The 9,603-nt window shown below is 35.6% G+C and overlaps 2 protein-coding genes across 2 annotated transcripts; both read left to right on the top strand.

The window, feature by feature from the left end:
* Positions 1 to 296: 296 nt before the first annotated feature.
* LOC142534145 (serine--glyoxylate aminotransferase-like) lies at positions 297 to 3,337 on the top strand. Its single transcript, XM_075641066.1, has 5 exons — positions 297 to 553; positions 1,483 to 1,767; positions 1,863 to 2,229; positions 2,706 to 2,916; positions 3,039 to 3,337. Exons 1-5 carry the CDS (start codon positions 349 to 351, stop codon positions 3,174 to 3,176), a joined length of 1,206 nt encoding a protein of 401 aa, XP_075497181.1. The 5' UTR covers positions 297 to 348; the 3' UTR covers positions 3,177 to 3,337.
* A 305-nt stretch (positions 3,338 to 3,642) lies between these two features.
* Positions 3,643 to 4,922, top strand: LOC142534146 (F-box protein At5g46170-like). Its single transcript, XM_075641067.1, has one exon. It carries the CDS (start codon positions 3,705 to 3,707, stop codon positions 4,761 to 4,763), a length of 1,059 nt encoding a protein of 352 aa, XP_075497182.1. The 5' UTR covers positions 3,643 to 3,704; the 3' UTR covers positions 4,764 to 4,922.
* Positions 4,923 to 9,603: the final 4,681 nt, after the last annotated feature.

Below are 9,603 nucleotides of genomic sequence, written 5' to 3'. Positions count from 1 at the left end.
AGGTGTTGTTGTTTATGGTTAGTTTAAGGTTGTGTAGGAAAGTAACAAAAGAGGTGCTACCTTTGTATCTGTTATATGGGTCCAGTATGGTTTCAGAAATCGGGACGGGGCTTAACAACATGGTTTTCATGTTTCCGAATTCTGAAACTAAAAAAAAGAATGCTTTGCATGTTTATGAGAAATATTAATTGGTCAACTTCGAGGAATTTTCAGCTTTACAGGTTTGGATTTGTGGATGTCTTTGTACCATATTCTTGATTTGTTTTAGCCTTGCAGGGACTGTGCAGATAAGGCCTTGGCACTTTTTTCGGGTTCCCCTTTTATCCAGTGAAGTTTTAAGGGAAGGAAATGGACTATGTCAATGGACCAGGAAGAAACCACCTCTTTGTTCCGGGACCTGTCAATATCCCGGAACAAATCCTTCGTGCCATGAACCGAAACAATGAAGATTACCGCTCTCCAGCTATTCCAGCACTTACAAAGACTCTGCTGGAGGATGTGAAGAAGATTTTTAAGACCACTTCTGGGACCTCTTTTATCATCCCCACGACAGGTACATATTAAAGGATAATTTTGGCAAATCTAAATGACTATAGTCAGAAGAAATTGAAAACTCACCTCCAACCATAGAAATTTTTGAGTAGAGGTGGACAATTTCCAGAAAATCTTCAAGTATACACCTATACATGTGTAACCAAATTTCGGTGATGGTGTATCTTGTTGAGTAGAGTGCTAGATTCGGTGACCTTAACTATATCCATGTTATGATTTTTAAGTAATTATCGCCATGTAAGTTGGGAGTGCAATCATAACATTTTTCTTGCTTAATTCATATCATTAAAAAATTTGTTCATTGTGTCACCACCCACGTGATGCAACGACATAATCCTCTCCCACGGACAGGCCAAGGTTCAAAGCATCATGAGAACGAAAAACCCCTTCCCCCAGATGTAATAAAAAAATGTTCATTGGAACATTGTTAGGGAGCCAGTTCAAGAGAATGAGAAAAGAATTGAAGAAGAAGAATGAAGTTGAGGAGAATTCAGATAACTTTCATTTGTTGAAGAAGGAAGAAGTTACATTTACGAGCAAAAACCTTCCCCAATCTTTCTGTCTACTCCTTTATTTATCCAACCTCTTATATGCAACTGCCGGCGACTAATTCTATATCTATCTTTATTTATTTTCTATTTAATCTTTAGTAATGCTAATATAATATGCTAGTTATGACAAGTGCTTCTTATTCTTTTTCCTTCGTCTTTCTTTTCTTCTTCCTTTGTTTCGTCCTCGTATCTCATATATTGATAAGAATGATCCATTGAAACATAGGCCCTCTTTAAAATGGAATATCTAACAGTGTTGGCTAAGTAAAACAGTTGCCTTCTTGGTGGAGACTCGTAGATTTTGATAAGCTATATCTCAGCATATCAAAGTTTCTGTGCTCCATTTAGTTTGCTAATGGAAGTTGTTTGTCTTGGGCAGGCACTGGTGCGTGGGAAAGTGCACTAACAAACACTTTGTCTCCTGGTGATCGAATTGTGTCTTTTCTGATTGGTCAGTTCAGTTTGCTCTGGATTGATCAACAGCAACGCCTCAACTTCAATGTTGATGTTGTTGAAAGTGAATGGGGTCAAGGTGCTAACCTTGATGTTTTAGCCTCAAAAATAGCAGAAGATAAGGCTCATACAATTAAGGCCATTTGCATTGTGCACAATGAGACAGCAACTGGAGTTACTAATAACTTGGCTACTGTAAGAAAAATACTCGGTATGTATTTTAGGTTGATAAGAAGAATTTGAATCATCTCCTGGAAACTTGGCTCGTTTATTGTGATCTTAACATGTTTCTGCAATAAATTCCAGATAACTACCAACATCCAGCACTCTTTCTAGTGGATGGAGTGTCCTCCATTTGTGCACTTGATTTCCGCATGGACGAGTGGGGTATTGACGTGGCTCTTACTGGTTCACAGAAAGCTCTCTCACTTCCTACGGGTTTGGGAATCCTTTGCGCAAGCCCCAAGGCTATAGAGGCCTCTAAAACTGCAAAATCACTCAGAGTTTTCTTTGACTGGAAAGACTACTTGAAGTTCTATAAATTGGGAACATATTGGCCTTACACCCCTTCTGTCCAACTTCTCTACGGGCTAAGAGCAGCGTTGGATCTCATTTTCGAGGAGGGGCTTGACAACGTTATCGCAAGGCATAGTCGTCTTGGCAAAGCAACAAGGTACGAGAATTCACTGTTGTTGATGTAAAAACACTGTTTACCAGCTTTCATAATCACATGTGTCGACTGGTGACTATTCATTTAGTTTAGTTGCAGTTCCAGATTATCATGAGAATTGGGATTAAAATTTTGCTAACATCTTTGAATTGGATCTTAGCGAAGGCCTAGCAATGGTGGAATCAAAATCACATTTGAGATATCATACAGTTTAACAATTGTAACATTCAAAAGCAACAACTGCCCCAATTTTTCTATATGGCTGTTTTTATATGTTTCTTTGGATCAAAACCACAATTTGTCACCTGAGTTCGACAATTTAAAATTTTGAGTTGAATCGTTACCATGAGCTTAAGCTTTGGTGCAGCGATAACTCTTAACACTCAGTTATGCTGTCTTGCATATATGTTCATGATATGACAAGTGTAAACATTCATGTCCAAATCAATGAGGTTTCTACTTTTATCCTGAAAACTCAGACTTGCAGTGGAAGCATGGGGCTTGAAGAACTGCACCCAAAAGGATGAATGGTACAGTGACACAGTAACTGCTGTGGTTGTTCCATCATACATAGACAGCTCGGAGATCGTAAGACGGGCATGGAAGCGGTACAACCTTAGTTTAGGTCTTGGACTCAACAAGGTTGCAGGGAAGGTTTTCAGAATTGGTCATCTTGGAAACGTCAACGATGTACGCTATCTTTTCTAATTATAAGATATTGCCAAAAGATCATTTAGTACAGGCTCGAATTTTTCCTTATTCCATGTTTCTCGGATTCATCAAGTAAAGTATGATTCTTGCATATGTTGCAGTTGCAACTATTAGGTTGTCTTGCTGGGGTGGAGATGATACTCAAGGACGTCGGTTATCCAGTGAAGCTCGGTAGCGGGGTGGCGGCTGCCTGTGCATTCTTACAAAACTCAATTCCCATGATTCCTTCAAGGATTTGATTCAATGTTTGAGATCATGCATCTGGTTTCCCTTTATACTGTAAAAATTTGTAACATCTCGTGTACCGCTGGACTGAATGCTTTGTATCTTCAAGTGCTTGTTTATGGACCTTTAATTTATATATTTCAAATGCTTAAAATCCATCCAAGGTTCAAATTTCGTGTTGGTTATAACAAGAAATGTTGAATATAATAGAAAATTATTTAAGCTGATGACAAGCATGCTTTGAAAATCATAATCCAAGAAGGAAATTCTGAGTAATTTAATGTCACTTTAAATATCATAAATGTTGAGCGTAGAGATAGGGGTTCCACGTAACCGCTTAAACTCCAGTTCAGCTGTCTGAATATTGTTGTGTACAAAAGTCAACTTCGCCGCCTTTTTTCCAATACGTGTGCAATACTTGGGACTGCACACGGCTTTTCTCTACACCAAGAAGTTTCATCCACGCCCATATTTTATCCTATATTTTCAAGTATTTATGCGCATGACTTCCGAATCTTAAATCTCAATCTCGAGAAAAGAAAATGAATCCCAGAGAAGAGATTATTGATTTGTTCGATCGTCTGCCAGATGATATTGTTCTTTCAATCTTCAATAAGCTTCACGATGCAAAGTCTCTCTGTTTGTCCATGTCTGTGTGCAAACGCTTTCATTTCATTGTACCTAAAGTTGATGAAGTTTTCCTCTCCATTCCATGGAAAAGGGGCAAAGAATTTGATGAAATTTCTTCCAAGAATTCTTTCAAGAATATCGTTGGTAGAGCTCTGATGAGATTTAAACCCATCCGTTTTATTTCTCGGATGATGAAGTTCATCAGATCAAGGAACGAGAATAATGATCGTACCCATTATGTGCTAAATGATGCCCTGAAGCAGTTTGATGAATTGCGGGCGCTTCATCTCAGGCTACCGTGCCATGGATTTCAGAAATTGGGTTCAAGAAATGGTGAAAACGGCAGTAATTCGACGACTTTTCTGAAGTGGAAGGCGGAGTTTGGGAGCCAACTGCAGGGCTGTGTGATTGTTGGAGCCAAGTCTTGGTCGGAAAGGTGTGAAAACCATGAGGATAAATCGGGAGAAGCAGAGCGTGGGTCAGAGCAGGAATCGCGTGTGATGACCGAAGCCGAGATGAAACTGAGGATTGTGTGGACGCTTTCTTGTTTGATCGCAGCATCCGCGAGGCATTACCTGATTCAAGAAACTGTGAAAGATCGGAAAATGGTCGAGAACGTGGTGGTTTCAGATGAGTGTGAGCAGGGGATGATTTGTATGAACAGAGAACAGATTGAAGAGATGAAGGAGTTGGGGAAAGGAGGGATCTTGACGGATTGCAGGAGTTTGAGGACGAAGATATGGTATGCGGAGAAGATGGAGCTGCCGGGTTGTGGGAAGGTGATGGAGGGGGCTACGCTGGTGGTGATAAGGCCGGATTCCGGCGGCGAGGGGAAGTGGAGGGGGAGGAGTAACGCCGACTTGGTGGCGGCGGCGTTTCGTGGGGAGGGGGAAGAGAAGTTGGTGGGGGAATTTGCGAGGAAATTGGTGATGATAAAGAAATGTTTGACGCTGGAAATGAATGCATTTTGAGCAGAGCAAGAATCAACATGAAAATAAATGTTAGGACTTTTTCTTCTTTTTTTGTTAGGAAAAGTTACTGTTATTAATTTGGAACATCTATTAAGAAATCAGAGCATTTTGGAATCTTGTATAAAACATTGCTGTTGGAGTGATTTTTTTTTATCTAAATTTTATGTTTGCATTTTTTTTTTTTGACATTGTTAGTTTTTTTAAAAAAATATTTGATATAAAAGAGAGATATTTGGAGAATAAAAATAGTTTGTACTACACGATCTTTCAATATAACCAACCTAACTTAGAAATTTAAAGAAAGTTAGAGTATGGAAACAAGAGTTTATATCGATGAATTCAAACTTCAGAGATATGAAATTTAAAAGACGGTGAAGATCGGAATGACGATAAGATTTTGAGATATTTCTATTGAGGTATGGATGCGTCTAGGATTTCAAGGTACTTGATAACTTACGAAGTTTTTTAACAAGATATTAAGAACGCGAAAAATGTCTGTATAGTTGAGAAAAATTATTATAGTTCAATTTTTTAACAAGGAAGATAAACAAATTTGCAAATTATAGGGGGCATTATAATAATGAGTCATACCATGAAACTTTGGGGAAGAGTGCTTGAAAGAATGTTAAGAAAGAGAGTAAGGTGACTAAAAAATCAATTCGAATTAATGTTTGAAAGGTCAAAGATGGAGGTTAGACACTTCCCTGGACAATTAGCAGAAAGGTATGAGAGAAGAAGCTAGATTTACACATGGTGTTTATCGAACTTGAAAAGATATATGATCGAATGTCGAGAGAAATTTTGTGAAAAATTTTGGGAAAAAAGTGTAAGAATAGCAAATAGAAGTCATCAAGGACATGTACAAGGACATAATGATAAGAGTGATGATACAATGAGGCTTATTGGAAGAGTTTTCTATAAAGAGAGTTATATCAAAGATCGACTTTAAGCTCTTCTCTTTTGCACTTGTCATGAATGAAATCGGCAGACACATTCATGACATGGTTTCTCGGTGCATGTTGTTTGTATATGACATTGTTATGGTGGCTAAGACTCGTAAAAGAGTAAATGCCAAGCTTGAAACTTGGCGAAAAACATTGGAAGAAAAAAATTTAGACTTAATAAAGCAAAAACAAAATACATCGAATTTAAACTTAGAAATACTAGTAGCAACGAGACAATCATTGAAATAGGAGATCTAAAATTATCGGGTGTCATATTTATAGAAAAGATGGGGAGATCTATAGAGATTTATCATGTAGAGTACACGTACGATGGTCGAAATCATGACACATATATTGTATTATGTGTGATTGTAAGATACCTCTAAAGCTCAAAAAAAAGTTTTACAAGATAACGATTAAATCTGCTATGTTATATAAATATGAATGTTGGAGAGTAAACCAGCACATGAACAAAATATTAAAGTTACAAATATGAAGATGTTAAAGTGGATGTGCACATATAAAATAGGCAAAACTTGTGTGAGACGGTCTCACGGGTCGTATTTTGTGAGACGAGTATCTTATTTGGGTCATTCATGAAAAAGTATTGCTTTTTATGCTAAGAGTATTACTTTTTATTGTGAATATCGGTAGGATTGACCCGTCTCACAGATAAAGATTCGTGAGACCGTCTCACAAGAGACCTACTCTATAAAAGAATGGATTTGCTAATAAACGAATATATCAAAGAAAAAGTTAGGATTGTGCACATACAAATTTGATCAATAGAAGTTCTTCCAGTTAGGATATGTGAGACTAGTATCTATATTAATGGACGAAGAGGTAGACCAGAAAAAGACTTGGATATAAACGATTAAGCATGTTATGCATTATCAAAATATATATATGAAGATATAATGGGAGATGGAACATAATTCATAGAGCCGATCCACTTAATTGGATAAAGGCTTTTGATTTGTTGTACATGGTTTCATATTTAATAATAACAAGTGCACTGATAAACATGTCGCGCGTATCTATATTTTTTATAATTAATTTGATTTATATTCAAATTTGGATACTATCATAATTACAAAAATTAACAAGAGATCATACCATATTTTGAAATAATAAATGGAAAAAAAATCTCAAACAAAGACACCAAATTTGACGTTGTTATCATATTCTTAATAATAGTAATAAAAATTAGGAACCACATATAGTTTGGGCAGATATATTATGATTTTTAAATAAATTTTGAATTTTAAATGGTGTTTTATTTTATTGTAACTTTATAGCTTCTATATATTATTTTTAAAAAATAAAACAGTAAAAATCATTTCCTTATAGCTCATTTCACACTGATATCTCAAATTTTTTCGACGAAATGTTGGTTGATACAGAATTGTAAAAACCATTCTCTTAAGTAGAAAAAAATTAAATTATATAGTGTTGTGAAAAAGTAAAAATTTATGGTAAAAAGTAAAAAATCTCAAACTCTCAAAATTTACCAAACAACACACTTTATAATATTTTTCTCTCTACTCAATTGTGAATTTCTTCACAAATGGTGAGCCTATTTATAGAATTTTTTTACAAATAATCCAAAAAATAAATTCATCATTATATACATCATCACACACTAATTTTCAATATTCAACACATAATTTTCAACATTCAAATATTCAATATTCAATACACACATTTTAAATATTAATTTTTAACACTCCCCCTTGTGATGATGATCATAATGATTGTCTTCATTACGTGTTTTTATACTGTCTCGTTAAAAACCTTACTGGGAAAAACTCATTCGGATAAAAACCATAGTAAGGGAAAAAGAGTGCAGTCACGTAAACTCCCCCTCATGTTGACACGAACAATTCTTCACAAATTTCGTAGATTGCGCATCCTAATATTATATATGTGCTTTCTAAATATCGTTGTAGTAAGTGCCTTTGTGAAGAGATCTGATGAGTTTTCACTTAATTGAATGTGACGAACATCAATACATTTATTCTTCTCAAGCTCCTTGGTGAATGCGAAGAACTTAGGAGGAATATGTTTAGTTCTGTCGCTTTTTATGTATCCTTATTTCATTTGAGCAACACATGCAGCATTATCTTCATATAGTATCACATGCTTCTCGTCGAATGATAATCCACATGAGATTTGGATATGTTGGGTCATGGATTTTAACCATACACATTCACGGCTTGCTTCATGTAGTGCAATAATCTCGGCATGATTTGATGAAGTTGTTACGAGCGTTTGTTTCTGTGAACGCCAAGAAATTGCAGTGCCTCCACGAGTAAATACATATCCAATTTGAGAACGTACATTGTGTTGATCAGATAAGTATCCAGCATCAGCATAATCAATTATACTTGGATTAGCATCTTTTGAATACAAAAGTCCCAAGTCTGTTGTTCCTCGTAGATAACGGAATATATGTTTAATTCCGTTCCAGTGTCTCTTTGTTGGATATGTGTTAAATCTTGCCAATAAATTTACGGCAAAAGATATATCAGGCCTTGTACAATTTGTAAGATACATAAGGGCACCGATAGCGCTTAGATATGGTACTTCTGGACCAAGAATATCTTCATCATCTTCACATGGACGGAATGGATCCTTTTCTATGTTTAACGATCTAACAACCATTGGAGTACTTAAAGGATTTGATTTATCCATATTAAAACGTTTAAGGATCTTTTCTGTATACTTTTTCTGGTGAACAAATATTCCACATTTTTTTTGTTCAATTTGTAAACCCAGACAATACTTGGTTTTTCCAAGATCCTTCATTTCAAATTCTTCCTTCAAGTATGACACAACTTCCTGAATTTCCTTATTCGTTCCAATGATGTTTAAATCATCAACATATACATCAATAATTACGCATCCGGATGTTGTTTTCTTAATAAAAACACAAGGGCATATTGAATTATTTACATATCCCTTTTTTATCATGTGATCACTTAGCCGATTATACTACATTCGACCGGATTGTTTTAACCCATATAATGATCTTTGTAATTTTACAGAATAATATTCTCTGGGTTTTAAACTTTGTGCTTCAGGCATCTTAAATCCTTCAGGGATTTTCATATATATATTACTATCAAGTGATCCATATAAGTAAGCTGTAACAACATCCATAAGACGCATTTCTAAATTTTCAGATACCGTCAACCTAATCAAATACCGAAACGTAATTACATCCATCACGGGAGAATACGTTTCTTCATAATCAATTCCAGGCCTTTGAGAAAAACCTTGTGCAACAAGTCGAGCTTTATATCTTACTATTTCATTTTTCTCATTTCGCTTTCGAATAAAAACCCATTTGTATCCAACAGGTTTTACACCTTCAGGTGTAAGGACTATAGGTCCAAAAACATTACGTTTATTTAGCGAATCCAATTCAACCTGGATGGCTTCTTTCCATTTTATCCAATCATGCCGATTTTTACATTCACCAAAAGATTTTGGTTCATGATCTTCATTATCATTTATGATGTCGATTGCCACATTATAAGAAAATATATCATCAATTTCTTCTATATATTTTCGGTTCCATATTTTTTTAGTATTAATGCAATTGATAGATATTTCACGATTCTCGTCAGTTTGTGTTTCTGACAGAACATTTTCATCATCATGTGTTTCTTCAGGAACATCATTCTCTATTTTGTGATTATCATGTGTTTCTTCAGGAACATCATTTTCTCTTTTGTGATCATCGTGTTTCTCTATGAATTTTTTTTTTCGAGGATTTTTATCCTTGGAACCGACTGGTCTTCCACGCTTCAGGTGTTTAATGACATCATGAGTATTTTCAATTTATTTCTTCGGAATTTCAATTCGAGCAGGGGCATTTGCAGCATGTATAT

This window comes from Primulina tabacum, unplaced genomic scaffold, assembly GCF_025594145.1.
Source record: "Primulina tabacum isolate GXHZ01 unplaced genomic scaffold, ASM2559414v2 Contig388, whole genome shotgun sequence".
Classification (NCBI taxonomy): domain Eukaryota; kingdom Viridiplantae; phylum Streptophyta; class Magnoliopsida; order Lamiales; family Gesneriaceae; genus Primulina; species Primulina tabacum.
Note: the sequence above shows the minus strand (reverse complement) of the source record. Positions and strands in the feature narration are given on the sequence as shown.